Here is a 15,215-nt window from a genome sequence, read left to right as displayed (position 1 = left end):
AACCCGTTTTGAAATACAACATACATAATAACTACCAAAGAAGATGAGATGGAGCCATATTCGTGGAGTGTTTGGCTGCCCGCCAGTTTTTTGAGCCAGGGAACATACTTAACAGCCAAGAGGATCGCTCATCTCCCTAATCTGTGTCAATATGTCCTGATATAGATCTGCAAAGTCACTTTTTCCATACCTAACGGCAAAATGTGAGTTCCCGTTCTTTTCCCTCGATTTGATGACCATTTGTAAATTGCCACCAACACCCGGTTTTAAAAGTCAGAAATGACCACATTATTTACAGTCCAATACGTAAATTATAACTGCCTACCACTTAGGGTTTATTTGCAGGTTTTCTTAAAATCACTTGTTGAAGACAAAACCTAACGACAGGAACGGTTTGGGTCCCTGTATGTCCCGTGCAATGGTAAGCATGTATTTTGTGCCCAAAATATGGCGCCCGTGCACATTTGTGCGCTAGACACCAAGAAAGGACTTAACGTTACCTGGGTAACGTAAGGCACAATAGGACGTGTGCATCCACAGAGGATCGCCGACATTTGGAAGGGACGAGATGTACTTTTCAGGTAAGCCCTACGGATCCGGACCACCCGATTGAATAGCCCATTTAATGCCAAATGCACAGGTCGTGGCCACGCGTGCGCGCGGCTAATTAAAAACGTGCAGTTAAATTTTGATGCCAATATCACTGTATGTCTACGTAAATACTAGCAACACCAACCGGGGAACGGTTTATTTACACAGAGCGTAGTCAAGCCGTTTAAACCACTAAGTTGTTAATCACGACATCACTGCTCGTGCCACTAATTTTGGTTGATACCATCATGATATATGAAAATATTAAGAAACAACCAGCTCGACTATATTGATATTTATACACATATATATATTTTTTCAGTTCAAGTATGTGAATAACATATCAAAACGAATGCCTTTGCAAAAGGGACATCTCGGGTCTCGCCCAATCCAATTAATTTATTCCAAATAGATTATTCGTCTCGCAAATTATGTAGAACATGGAGTACGTAACACTTCCTACCCATGACAATTAACATTTTTAAACTTACTCTACAGGGGGATTTAACCCATGACTCTTTGGCACTACAGATTTGAACCTTTATTTGGACCATAGGTAAGAGTGGAATGTAACAATACTCATTACTCCTAAACAAATAACTGTGGCGTACATATAGTGGATTCACCCGTATTCACTATTTATTTTTGTGTTACTCATGTTTTCTTTTTGGTTTCTTTCTCTTTTTCATTACACCCCGAAATCACCCATCCCCCTCACCCTTCCTCAATGTCTGTGTTCGAAATTGTTCTCAAACTATAATTGAACTATGATGATCAATATGTGCTTTTTTGGATTCTAATCTAATTTCAAAAATAGTAATTCTTTTTCGTTTGACATTTTATCCAACATATTGACTTAATGTTTAATTTTTATGCACAGGACGTATTCGCCCAGATTGGAAAAAAGGCACTTTTTGTGTTGAAACACGTTATCAAATGGGCACTTTTTCTTTGGATTATGTTATGTTACAATTTACAAATAACTAAAACCAAACAAACATAAGGATCAAGTATGGCACAGTCTTTATTGTGCGTGGCCATTTTTTGCCTTGCTTGTTAATACAGTGGTAGTACTTCATTCCTAGTTTTGTCAAATACGTCCCTAAACTACTTCTTGGTAGTATCTGTGTTCGGCATTTATCTCAGTCACCATACATAAAGATAGCCAGTATTTATTGCGATTTTTACGTAGAGGAATTCAGTACACTTGGAGAGGATTAACCCAGGGTTATACAGAGTTCCTCCCCACTTCCCTTCCAACAACTGAAGAATGATATAGATGACATCAAATGCCCCAATCACTGTTAATCCAGTACGTGGATAACTCATTGATAATCTCACCATCCTATGAAGCATGCAAGCAGGACACAGGTCTTGCTGACAGCAGAAATGTAAGTTACGTAGAGAAAGAGTTCACTATTTAGGTCACAACATTCCTAGGGTTCTCCTGTTAATAGCCACCTCCGGAAAAGAAGCAGTAATAAAGATTCCAAAACATTAAACAATCACACAGATGAGAGCATCTTAGGTGCGGTCGGGTATTGCTGACAGTGGATTTTAAGCTATGTGAGATTGTTAAACCACGACAGCAGTCCATCTGAGTTAACACCACAGCCACTACAGTGGACTTCAGAGGCCGGAGAGGCATTTGCCAAGTTAAGTAACATTCTAGCCAATGCATCAGGTTCAGGGCTACCTAATTACAAGAAAGGGTTTACCCTTTAGTGGCTTTGGTATGCCCTAGTGTTGGGGGAGTTTTCCTAAAGTCAGTAATTGTATTTAGTTAGCAAAACCACATAAAATAATGTCTTTTAGGGAGGAAAAGGGTTGGTTAGTCAAACAGTAGTAGAGCTTAAGGTTCCAGAGGTGTTTTCTCTGCAAACTAAAGCTTCCAAAGTCTGATCCCTAACTGTAAGCCCTCTCCAAACAGACTTTTGTTTAAAGTCCTATGAAGCAGCAGAACAGCAAAGCTCCAGTGGATACTTTCAGTCTCTAGTTAAGGATTCTAGAAGAATTAACACAATGTTTGAGACCCTGTTAAAGGACTCGCAAAAGGGACACAAGCCGACAGCTTGGGTCTGAGGTAAGAGTGGGCACCCTGGACACCTCTATGTGCACTCAAACACTCTGGAGCGACGTCTTGCTTTAAGGTAAGCAATGCCTCTTCACCCCCACGATACCTTCGGTTAGAAGAAATGTTTGTGAGTGAATTCTCCTTGGTGCAGCAGCAACGGACTCCAGCCTCGCGAGAGTTGACCGCAGGGACGGATATCTTCAGCTTCTCTGGTCAGTCTCTGGTTTTGGCGCCTTTTCTGCAGCACCAACAAAGGACACCATTCAGCCGGTCAATCTTTGATTCCTGGAGTCCTTCACTCTAGTTAGGGGACTTGGATGAGTCGGATTGTGTTTCTGAAGGTTCACCTGGAGCTCAGCAGATAGTTGGACGAATTCGGCCTCAGTAAAATGATGCACTATGATTGGCTCAGAGGTCTCCTGGAATTCGCGATCTGTAGCTCTGGAAAGTCATAGCACCTCGGAAGATTGCTCAGATGGTAGTTCGTCTCAGGGCTGTTTGGTCCCACCAGCGGAAGGAAAGGAGTTGTCCTCTTATGAGCTCCTCTGTCACATAGAAAACAGGATCAGTACAGCAGTGGCCGCTTCACGGCATTGCAAAGGGTATGCAGGTGTCTCTGGATGTTGTCTTCTTCGGTTACTTCAGTTTCCAGTGGTCGACTTGCCTTTCACCTCGGGAACCTCACCTTTTATTAAGTTTCAGCGACACTCCTCTGCAAGCTTTCTCAGCAGTTTACAGAAAAGAGGCAGTTGGCTGTCCAATCACGACAGCCAACAGCTCCTGAACAAAGAGTAGCACATACCCCCCCCCAGATATGTGTGTACACCTCCTTCTGCTTAACTTTGTTTGTGAACTCTGTAAATTGATGTTTATTGAAATTGTTTATATCACACTATGTAACCGTCTTCTTTAAGAGCCCTTCTACCTCTGGGTTTGGAGCGCTATACAAATAAATCAAACAAACAAATAAACTACAGCCAGACCCCAAATGGGAGCTGGTTCCATTCAGGCACTCAGGCAGACAAAGGGCAGGGGAGTGGAAAATCCCCCCCCCCACTTCCCGCCTGCCCAGTCACACTGGAGCCTAGGCGGGGACACCCAAGGGTTCCTGCCAAAGGCAATAAACACACATATGCCTCCCCCACCAAGAATGGCAGAAGAAGGGCTAACAAAGATACATGCTAGAAATGGCGAAAAAAGAAAGGAGCCACCATGTTAGAACATAGGTGACCCTATTGTGCACAACCGAGACTGAATACAGTCTGCTGTAAGAAAAATAGCACAATACTTGGTAGAACACACCCACTGACACCAGCCATAAACAGAGGGTTCTCTATGTGACTAAAAATATTATTTGAACCTCACACTATCACCACCGGAGTGGTCCCCTGGCGGCTCTGAAAAAGGGAATGGGGGTGGAGGGGCCAGGGGAGGGAAGGAGGAGGGGGTGAGTTAGTGGGAATAAGCTGGAAGAGTGCAAGAGAGCAGTGATACACTGTTGGCGGCCTCAGCCCGGAAACTGTATCAATTCAGTCAAAGATAAGTGTTTAACTTGGTCTTAATATCTTCTATTATAGTATATTTATTTTATTTTTCATTGGATTTGATGTGAGAAATGTTACATATGGATTACTTATATTATGCTATGTTATGATGTTTTGTATAAAATGTGTGTAAAGTTAATTTGTAGCTATATCGCACTGTAAAAGAAAACAATTAAAAAGTTATTCTTTTTGGTCTTTTTAGATTAATGTGAAGAATTCATTGCATAGAGGCAGTACAGTAGGAATATTCAGCTTGTTTGGAAAATACTGTTGTCCTGCTGAAGGCTGTTACTTAAAGAGATGATTGGGCAGAGTTAATCTCTGTGCCTCAGAATCGGACGGAAATAGTGTGGACATGTTGTAAAACTGATGATAGGGTGTTGAATCTTGCAGCACTTGCACAAGGAAATGATTATTGTGATAGAAAAGGAATACGTTTTATATTGCTGACACGAGACATCTAGAACTCCTTTTGGGAAAACTGAAGATTTCAGATTTACCTACGTTATTAATTTGTTAAACAGGCCCACACTTTAAGTAATGTGAACACTTGGTATGTGATTTCTGTTCTAACTAACCCTGTGATAAGTATGCTGAAATATTTTTTAAATAATTTCTATAGTCTTTGTAATGAGTGAGGTAAAAGATAAGACACCTTGTTTATGAATGCCTGCACTCACCATCCTACCTGAGACTTTGATCTTTTCTCCACTGTCTTACCCCCATGCTGCCAATTGACCACCCTCCCGTTCGCTCCCCTCTCCTTTTTTTCTCTGCTTCCCTCACTGGGTTCATCCCCTACGATTGTAAAGTGATCCATTGCTTCCCGAAGCTAGGCCTGGCCTGCGCTCAATAAATACCCTAACAATAATAATATTATCTGCACATGTAGGTTTGTACCCAACTGAGTTTGGACATATCCAAACACTGTTCCCAGTCCTAAATGTAGCGCTCATTTGCAAACAAGGGCACAGGGTGTTAAGGTTTCACCCATTTTGAGAATGTCAGTGCTGTAATGAATGATAATGACGATGATAATTATGATAGGTAGAGGGCACAGCTGTTTCCTTTAAATAAATGTGACATCACTTGTGCAACAGCAGTCCAATGGTCATGAGAAGAGAGCAAGTTATCCGCCAACTGCAAATAAGGACTGTTGAACTCCTTTAAAGTTCAACTTGCAATTGAACTCAAGGTCACTAGAAAGCAAGCATGTGGGAACGTAGGCATGCATTAGAAACCAGTATTCTAAATTTCTAGACCACAATGTTTAAGGAAATGCAGACAGCAGGATATAAGCCTCACCTTCCCAGTGGCGGCTCGAAGAAGTTGTTGCTTCTTTTCTAAATCTTCACGCTTTGCAGCGAGAGCTTGCTGCTCAGCGTTCTCCTCTCTCCACAAGTAACTACAAAGCAAACAAAAAATATTTTTAGCACGCCAAGCAATAAAATAAAGAAAATAAAATGGACATTATTTCACTTGTAAATTCTTGATGTTTTAACACACAAGTCGAGTCAACATATTCCTATAGCGAATTGGAAATTTCAATGTCCTCTAAAAAGATCAGTAAACAGTACATGCCTCCACCTTTACATTTCATCAAATCATTCATATATCTGTATGTGGCTTATATTTATTTTCAAAATTCTAAACTATGTGGAGTGTGTACAGTTAGAAAGAAACTCGCTCTCTACCAAGGAACAAAATAAGCAGTATCACATTGCAATTTGCTATGTAATTCTGGATCAGAGCTGGTGTTAGGCAAGATTTGGTGCAGTGCCCGTTGGGTGCCCAACAATAACCTTGACCTTCTGGCAATAGGAACCCAAACTTTGGTATACGTCTGTACTACACAGGTTGGTAGTGTGGTTGAGCAACCAGGCTCATCTCAAGAGGTGTCAATGTGAGCAGTACGGTAGTTACACAGAGATTCACAGTGACAAGTATCCAAATAAACACTTACACTCAAGGTTTCTTGATTAAACAATTATTAATTTATTTAACAGTCAGTTTGAATAAGCCTTCTTCAAAAGGGAGTAATATAATAGCAACACACAAATGCCTCCAAAATACACACTCAGTTTCTCTAAATCAGCAAACACCCATTGGGAATGGCACACAAACACTTCCTACACCCTCAGGTGACAAATAACTAGCACACTGTGGACATTAATATATTACTGGTACATTTAGAGCAATAATGAGATGGGTGTCAAAGAAAAGGGTTATTAGAATATAACAAGAGATTACACAAATATTCGGAAGCAGGTAAGTACTTTTTGAAACACCCAATGCAAAGTAAGTTAACCCTTCCTGGAAGGAAGGCCAAACACACAGTCAGAAGGAAGAAGAGTCATTCAGGGAGCCAGGTCAGGCCAATGTCGATTGGGCAAGTCTAGGTGAACTGAAGCACTTCTTACAGGTAGGTAAAAGTCTTGCACAATGTTTTAGAAGTCTTTGTAGAAAAGAAGAATCTAAATAGAGCCACAAGCTGTTTAGGCTTCTGAGGTAAAGAAGCCGTTAGCATTTCCACAGAAGCAACCAACACATTCTCAACTGAGAGCAAGCAAGGCTACACAACAAGAGGTAAGGTACAGTACCTTTGGTTAGAAGAAATGGTTCCAGCTGGCTTCTGTTCCTGTGCAGCTCTGCAGATCCTGTTGTTCCTGGGCCTCAGTTGTGGGGACAAGAGGGAGGACGTCCGGAGGACTGCTGCACTGCAATGGGACGGTGAGCAGCAGCAAAGGGCAAACTTCAATTCAGTGGAAACTTCACGGTTTCAGCTCCTCGCGTCTAGAGCCAATAGCACCACCGTGGTTCTTGGTTGTTGAGATTGGCTTTCCTTGCATTTGGGGTCCAGCACTCTGTTGAGGTGGCTCAGGCTCGGTCAGTCCTGCTTCCTTGGAGTCCTGAGGCTCTTCCTGGAGCTCTTGGCCAACTTAAAAGCGAATCTGGTGTTCCTCTCCCTGGCACTTCGGCTCCTGCAGCAGCAAGGAAGTACAGCCAGCTCCGAGAGGATGTCCAGACAAGTTCACTTTGGAGGTGATTGGTCCCACCAACTCAAAAGGGAGTAGTCATCCTTGCCGGGCTTCTCTAGTCGAGGCAAATTCGGAGCTTCAGCACAGCAGCAGGGCTTCACCATCCAGTGGTCGACTGCCTTCCAAGCCAAAAAGCCTCGCCTTTTATGCAGCTTTCTCCCATTCATTCCAGCCTAGCTGCCAGTCATACAGCAGGGTGGCTGTCCTTGCCGGACAACCGGCCGGCCAATCACCTTTGGGTGCATTCCTGTAACCAAGGGGATTAAGCACAGGTTCCAGGCACCTCCCTCACTTCCTGCTCCTGCCAGACATACTGGAGTCAGAGGCGGGCTTCACTCGTGAATCCGGCCAAAGTCCAAACGAACAAAGGGACCAAACCTGGATTGGCACACAGAGTAAATCTCAAGAAGGACCTTTCCACAAAGAAATGGCGAAAAAAGAAGACCGGGGTTAGTGCAGCTGCGAACGCAGCCTTTGGTAAAAGCACACCACGGTAGTTAAAGGTAAACCACTGCCACCAGCCATTAATCGAAAGAAGGGCAACATAAAAAAGGTTACATGAGAAACTAGACAAAGGGGATACTAAGTAACCCCTCCAGCACCCCATTGTAAGATAGTGTGTGCTGGATCTAGAAAGTTACAAATGTAAGTAAAGTCAATTTCACTTTACTTCTCTTGGAAACAGTAGTTATCCAAGAGAAGCACAAGTTACTTTCTTACTTGGTAACTTTCTTTCGATGGGATGTTCCTCTGATGTATTCCACATCTATGACAGTAATCACCACAGCTGTGCTGCTTCGGAAATATTTTCAGCGTCCGTGTCCTACGTCAATGACGTCGATACACTGTCCCTCCAGGCCCTCCGTCGAGCCAACGTCACCGGATGTTATATGTAGGACGCACGACGCCCGTAGCCTAAGTTGTAGTTTTTTGCCCAGAACGTGTGGCACCAATCTTTTGCCAGTATGACTACAGAAAGCCTTGCGGAAACATAAGCTGCAATCGCACAAGAAATTCTGTAGAGGGGCAGGCTGGGAGGGTGCGATGTGAAAAACGTCGGAGGAACATCCCATCGAAAGAACATTACCAGGTAAGAAAGTAACTTGTTCTTCGAGGGAATTGTGGCCTCCAACATATTCCACATCTATGTCAGACTCCCAAAGCAGTACCAACGTATTGAGGATGGAAAGAATTTGGAATTTTAGAATGCCCAATCAAATTGCAGAATAGAGGACCGCCTTACCAAAGGCCAAATCTTGCCCATGGATAGAATCCAAGGAGTAGTGTTTTACAAAAGTATGGACAGAGGCCCATGTGGCTGATTCACAAATATACTACGAATGGTAACTCCCCTCTGCAGAGCAGTAGAGGCAGCCACACCCCTAGTAGAATGGGCCCGTAAGCCTATCGTAGGGTCCTTACCCGCCAGACGTTAGCATTCAGAGATTGTCAGGATGATCCATGGGGACAAGGTCTGCTTAGAAACAGCTTGACCTAAATGCCTTCCAGCGTATCCCACAAATAGCTGATCGTCCACTCTGACCCGCACATCCGTGAAAGATAGAAGCTCAAAGTTCTCCTAGGATCCAACATATGGAGCCTCTCCTCTTCCTTACAAGGATGCGGAGGAGGATAGAACGCCGGAAGAATTACCTTCTGCCTCAAATGAAAATCCGACACAACCGTCGGAAGAAAAGAAGGACGAACCCTAAGGACAACCCTGCCCTTATGGAACACCGTGAAAGGTGGCTTGGTGGAAAGTGCCTGCAACTCACTCACTTTGCGAGCGGAAGTAACCACAACCAAAAATACAGTTTTAAAGGTCAACAGTTTCAAAGGACAGGAATGTAAGGGCTCAAACGGAGCTCCCATTAGGAATTTCAAATCCCATCCTGGCAAGCAAAAAAGACAGAACCACAGGAATTGAACACTGAAAAGGATCCACATTCTCTACCATGCGCCAGTCGCAGAACTTTTCCCAACGGCAACGGTACAGGGACTTTGTTGCGGGCCTTCTGGCCGAAAGCAACACCTCCATCACGTCTTCAGGGAGGTCTCAATCCTTATACCTCAACCTTTCAGATACCAAGCATGAAGGCTGAGAGACTTGACCTCTGGATGGAGAACCCAACCCCCCTCCCATGAGAGCAGATCGTCTCGGTAGGGAAGACGGCGTGGAGGGCAGATGGACATGTCGAGAAGGTCCGGGTACCACGCTCTCCTGGCCCATGCCGGAGCAATGAGGATCATTCGGGAACCGAACCTCTGTAACCTCCGCAACACTTGCGGAATGACAGGGACTGGAGGAAACGCGTGGGAAGGACCACTCCTCTTCAAACGCGTCCCCTAAGGCTCCTCTTGGAGGAAATTCCCGCAAGCAGAATCTTTCGCACTTCCGGTTGACACTGGTGGCGAAGAGATCCACTTAAAATCTCCAAGAGATCTTCCTGAGCCAGCTCCTACTCGCGAGAGACCGTGCTCTGCCTGCTCATAGCGTCCGCCGCCTCGTTTTCGTCTCCGGCCAGGTGAACTGCCGAGATCGAAATTTCCTGCTGGATGGCCCAGAACCAGAGCACCATTGCCTCTCTGCACAGTGGGAGTGACCCTGCCCTCCCCCTTTTTGAGGTAGTGCATGGCCAATGTATTGTCTGTCAGAATCAGGACATTCTTTCCCCGCACAGACGGCAGAAAAGCCTTGAGGAAATGGATGGACAACTAGTGAAACTCATTCCAGCGCACTTTCCCGCCCCCCCTTTTTTCTTTTTCTTCCTTCTCCCCTCCCCCTCCATTTCTGTCGGCTGTGGCAGCCTCCCCCCCAGTTTACCCTCAACGCAGCCTTGACTACAATAAGTCTGTATGCACCACCCAGTCAATTGCTTATTGCTCACTGTAACTGTATGTTTCATGCACTTGTTAAAATTAATAAAAAGTGCTTTTAAAAAAAAAGATAAGGAGAGATGGATGTAGCAAAGTGGATACAGATGGTCGATATATTATAAGTTAGTTACACACGTAGTGACAAACATACTCTTAGTCCATAGTCCTTTCCTCCGTACTGTATGGGCATCCTTTCCTCCATCCTGTTGGCCGTCCCTTCCAAGGGACGGAACCTTTTTCACCAGGAAAAAAAAACCTTCTTCCCCTTTAAATTTAGAGGCGCACAGGCCAGGGAGCATGCACTGCCCTGACTCCGCCCTCCGGCACCACACCTCAGTCCCCATTGACGCGTCGACAATTTCAACATTGCCCAATGACACCAGTATTATTAGGGGGGAGGTTGGTGGGACGTAAGGAGGAAAGGGGACTATGGACTAAGAGTATGTTAGTTCTACGGTGAGTAACTTATAATTACTCTTATGTCCCGTCCCGTTTCCTCCATACTGTATGGGCGATTACAACTGATTGTAGCCCCAGGGAGGAGAGGAGACCCTCCTTAAGCAAAAAGGTTCCCGGGAACCGCCTGTCCGAAAGCTGCATCGGATCTAGAGCTGGCATCCAAACAGTAATGCTTGCAGAAAGCGGAGGGAGAGGCCCAAGTGGCCGCCCTGCTTATGCCTTGCCAAGGGACATGGCGCTGGAATGCGATGGCCGTTGCCTTGGCCCGACTGCATGGGCATGCAGGTTGGCCGGGAGCTGCCTGTGCTGGCCCTCGTACGCTTCCTTGATGGCAGAGACCATCCAGCGGGATATGGAGGCCATAGAGGCACGATAGCCTGGCATCGAGCTTCCGAAAGTGACACTTGCGGAAACCCTTGGTCCTGTCCAAGTAGAATTTTAGGGCACGCCTGACATCCAGGCCGTGCAGCACCCTCTGTTCTTTGTCCTTGGGATCGGGAAAGAACGAAGGAAGGACTATTTCCTTGTTCAAGTGAAAAGCAGATGGAACCTTGGGCAGAAATGCCGGGTGCGTCCGCATGACTACCTTGTCCTTGTGAAAGGTGGTATATGGTTCAGAGGCGACCAGCGTCTGAATCTCACTGACTCTGGGAGTCGAGGTAAGACCCACTAGTAAGGCTGTCTTGATGGTAAAAAGCCTAATGTCCACGGACGCCATTGGCTCGAATGGTTTGTGAGCCAGGGCGCACAGGACTATGTTAAGGTCCCACACCGGGTGTGGTCTCTTGACGGGCGGGTAGAGCCTAGCGAGACCAGTCAGATGCTTCTTGACAATAGGGTTGGAGGAAAAAATTCCTTTATCCGAGTTCCTATAAGCCTCAATGGCTGCAAGGTATGTACGGCAGGTGTCTACCTGTATGCCCAAATGAGCGAGGTGCGCCGAAAAGGAGAGCATGTCGTCCAACTTGCAGGCCAAGGGGTCAATTCCCTTGGAGTCTACCCAGTGGCAGAATCTGGTCCATTTGCTTTTGTACTGGGCCCCGGTGGCTTTGCTCCTGGCGCCCTGTATTATCTCCAGATTGGCCTGTGAGAGGCTAAGGTGGCGAAGCGTTACCTGCTCAGGTACCACACTGTGAGGGCTAGTTTCCCTGGCGTGGGGTGAATGATTCTGCCCCCCACGCAGTGCCAGAAGTTGTGCTTGGTGTATCGGGGGAACCTCAGAGGCTGAGTATTTCCGAAAACCATGGCCTGGCCGGCCACCATGGAGCTATTAAAATGATGGAGTCGGTGAGACTCCTTGATCTTGCAAATTACCCTGTGGATCAGGGGAGTAGGCGGAAAGGCGTAGGCTTTCATGCCGGGTCACTGTAGGTGACAAGCGTCGCCCAGAGAGCCGGCGCCCTGACCCTGCCAAGATGCGAACTCGGGACACTTCTTGTTGTGCCCGGTGGCAAAGAGATCCACTTGGGGATGACACCACCTGTACAAGATCTCCTGAATAACAAGGTCATTTAGCCGCCACTCGTAATTGTCTACTCCCAGCCCGCTGAGCCTGTCCGCCTTCAGGCTGGATTCCCCCAGGAGGTGGACTACCGAGAGATAAATGTCATTTTCCAGGACCCATTCCCACATGCTGATCGCCAGCCTGCACAGAGGAAGGGATCTGGTGCCTCCCTGCTTGTTGACGTAGTACATGCCGGTCGAATCGTCCGTCTGGATGAGGACAACCTTTCCCTTGAGAAGTGGTAGGAATGCTTTGAGCGCTAGCGTTCAGCTCCAACCAATTGATGTGGTATTCCTGCATCTGCCAAGTCCAGCTGCTGTGGACCGAGAGATCGTCCAGGGTGGCTCCCCAGCCCTCGAGCGAGGAGTCTGTGGTGATGGTAGCCTGCGGGGAGGGCGGCCGAAAGGGCTTGCCTGTCCGTAGGTTGCAGTCCATGGACCACCACGTTAGGTCCGGGTGGAGAAATGGAGGAACGTTTATCATCTCGGATTTCGAGCCCAGCTCCCGATTCCATGAGGCTGCGAAGTGCAGCTGGATCCTTCTCATCCTTAGTCTTGTGTGCGGCACTGCTAACAGGACAGCCGCTAGTAGACCCAGGAGATGTTGGTACCACCATGCCAAGGTCCCTTCTCTGCTGAGGAAGTGGGCGGTGGCGCTTTTGATGGCCGAGATTTTGTCTTCCGACGGGAAGACCCTCTCCGAGCATGTGTCCCAAATGAGTCCTAGGAATGTCAGAGTCTGCGTGGGGAGCAGCTGTGACTTCTTGAGGGTGAGCAAGTAGCCCAGGTCGTGCAGTGTAGTCATAAGGGAAGAGTGGTGAACCGCTTGGGGAGATGAAGCCCTGACGAGCCAGTCGTCGAGGTATGGGTAGATGTGGAGACCCTGCTCTTGGAGGAGGGCCGCTACAGTGTTCATGAGTCTGGTAAAGACCACAGGGGCAGAGTTGAGGCCAAATAGAAGGACTTTGTATTGGAAATGGTAGCCCATGTGTTAGGGAGAATTCTCTGTAAGGCTAATTTCCCCAAACCTAGTGAGTCCCCCAGCAGCTTTGCTGGATTTTTGGGGTTTATTTTTTCTCTCCTGCTAAGAGCGAGACTCATTTACTCCCACTCTTAGACATGCTTTGAGGTGTTCCTTTATCTTTCAATGTGTTTTATGGGTTATGGGGTATTTTACTCCATAGGGTCTCATGTATTTTTGATGTGGGTTACACAGCACCCTCCGTGCTGTAACCCAGGGGTGTCATAGCGACCCCCAAACATAGACTCCATACCCTGGGACTGACTACTGTCTCCCAGGGCATGTAAAGTCACCATTGACTTTACTAGTCCCAAATTATGAACAGAAACCAGTACAAACCATCATATTGTGGATGTACTGGTCGGGGCCATTCGATTGCCCCGGGGTCTGTTCGAGGGAGCACGTCTCCGTCCCCCCTGATCGAGTTTTGGCTGGTGGCAGTGGATACTACTTTTTATATTCGACCGCAAATATAAATATAAAAATATATCTCTATGGGATTTTCCCATTGTTCGAGGCTACCAACTTTAATTATTTAATTCTTATAGCCTCGAACATACTGCCGGTTTATTTAATTAATATCAATTCACCTATTGGTATTTTTTGCCAGAACTCGATTCTAAAATGGTGTTTGTGTTCTCTTCTGTGACTCCAACCCAAGTCGAGCCCTTTGTTCCACTTTTTGGTGGGCTTCTCCACAGAAGCCTCCAAAAGTGGTGCCACTCTGTCTGGGTACCACAGAGGGTGTGTGGGAGGGGGTTTAGGCACCTTGGACTGAGTTATCTTGGTAACTCAAGTCACACTCTTGTGTGATTGGCCCAAGTGGTGAGCCGGCCGGCTCACCACTTAGCATGTTTGATTGACAGCTAGGCTGAGTGAATGGGGGTGTGCTGCATAAAAGCAGGGCTTTGGGGGCTGGGACTTCAGAAGTCGCCACAGGACCTAAGAATCCGAGGAGGCAGAAGCTGAGCCGACCTGCAACGACGACACCACCGGTGGAGCCCTGCTGAACCGTCTCACCACTTTTCCCGACGACAGAGGAGATCTCCAGTCCGGAGAGACTTCTTCCTTTGACTGGTGGGGATAACCAGTTTTGCCTTCTTATCACCTTCCTGGAGCATCTCGTGGCCGTCTTGCCCGTGCCAAGCACCCCAGCAACCGGAATACCATGGTTTACCACTACCGCGAAGAGAAGGGTAGTACCTTTTAACCGAAGAACTCTGCGGCTGGTTTCTTCCCTGGCAGTGCAACGACCTTCATCTTTCCTCCACGGTGAGACGTCTTCTTCCTCTGGACGAAACACTGACTTGCACCGGCTGCCAGGAACAACTGCCTCGCTGGAGCTTCCTTCACACTTAAGGTACTGTGTCCCGCCTGGCTTGCCTTGCGACAGATCGTTCGAGGTGACAGTAAAGCCTCGACTTTCTAACCTGGGCTAGCCTGGGACAACCTAGCTAACTTTTCCTGACTTTAATTTCATCCTTTTTGTGCGAACTATCTACAAGACTCTTTGGGCATAACCCCACTGTGTGAACCTGGACCCCTTCTGCTTGCTCTCTCCAAGAGTGGGCCTTGCAATTGACTTCCTGGCTCTCCAGTAGAACTCTGCCTATCCTGCCTTACTGTGGTTCTTTTAAAAGTATTGAAACTTGTGTGATTCCTTAACTCTGCCTTTTTTTCCCTCCCTTTCTTTATAACTTAAGAGTGTCATCTTATGTGAAGCGCTCACCTCTGTCTGAAAATAAGTGGCGTTTCTCACTAAGACTTGTCTAATAAGTGAATAGGGTTGTATATATATGATAGTGACTGTGTGCTGAATTTACTTGCCTCGTTTTTGCTAGTGTAAATCCCAAGTGTGTCTTTAATAAATAATTACATACTTTTACACCAAAGCTCTGGTCAGTGTTTGTTTGTGCTACTGTGTCTCTGTACCAATTGTGTATACTCTGCATACTACCCAACTCTTCTTGAGGGAAGTCTGACTGCTCAGCCACCGCTACCAAGTGAATCTGTGTGGTACAGACTGCTACCAAGTGGGTTTACTGCCAAACACCTGCAGTCTTAAATCTTTTGCAGTGGTCCCTAAGGGAACTGCACAGGTTTCTGCC

General features: G+C 46.5%; 1 protein-coding gene across 1 annotated transcript in view; it reads right to left on the bottom strand.

The window, feature by feature from the left end:
* The window catches only part of SMC3 (structural maintenance of chromosomes 3), a 1,173,064-nt gene that overhangs the window by 766,717 nt on the left and 391,132 nt on the right, over positions 1-15,215 (bottom strand). Inside the window, exon 15 of the mRNA XM_069611771.1 lies at positions 5,515-5,614. Coding sequence (XP_069467872.1) covers positions 5,515-5,614 — 100 coding nt within the window. The remainder of the gene's footprint in view (positions 1-5,514; positions 5,615-15,215) is intronic.

Source organism: Ambystoma mexicanum, chromosome 8 (assembly GCF_040938575.1).
Source record: "Ambystoma mexicanum isolate Mex_15411 chromosome 8, UKY_AmexF1_1, whole genome shotgun sequence".
Classification (NCBI taxonomy): Eukaryota; Metazoa; Chordata; class Amphibia; order Caudata; family Ambystomatidae; genus Ambystoma; species Ambystoma mexicanum.
This window is presented reverse-complemented; position numbering and strand designations above follow the sequence as displayed.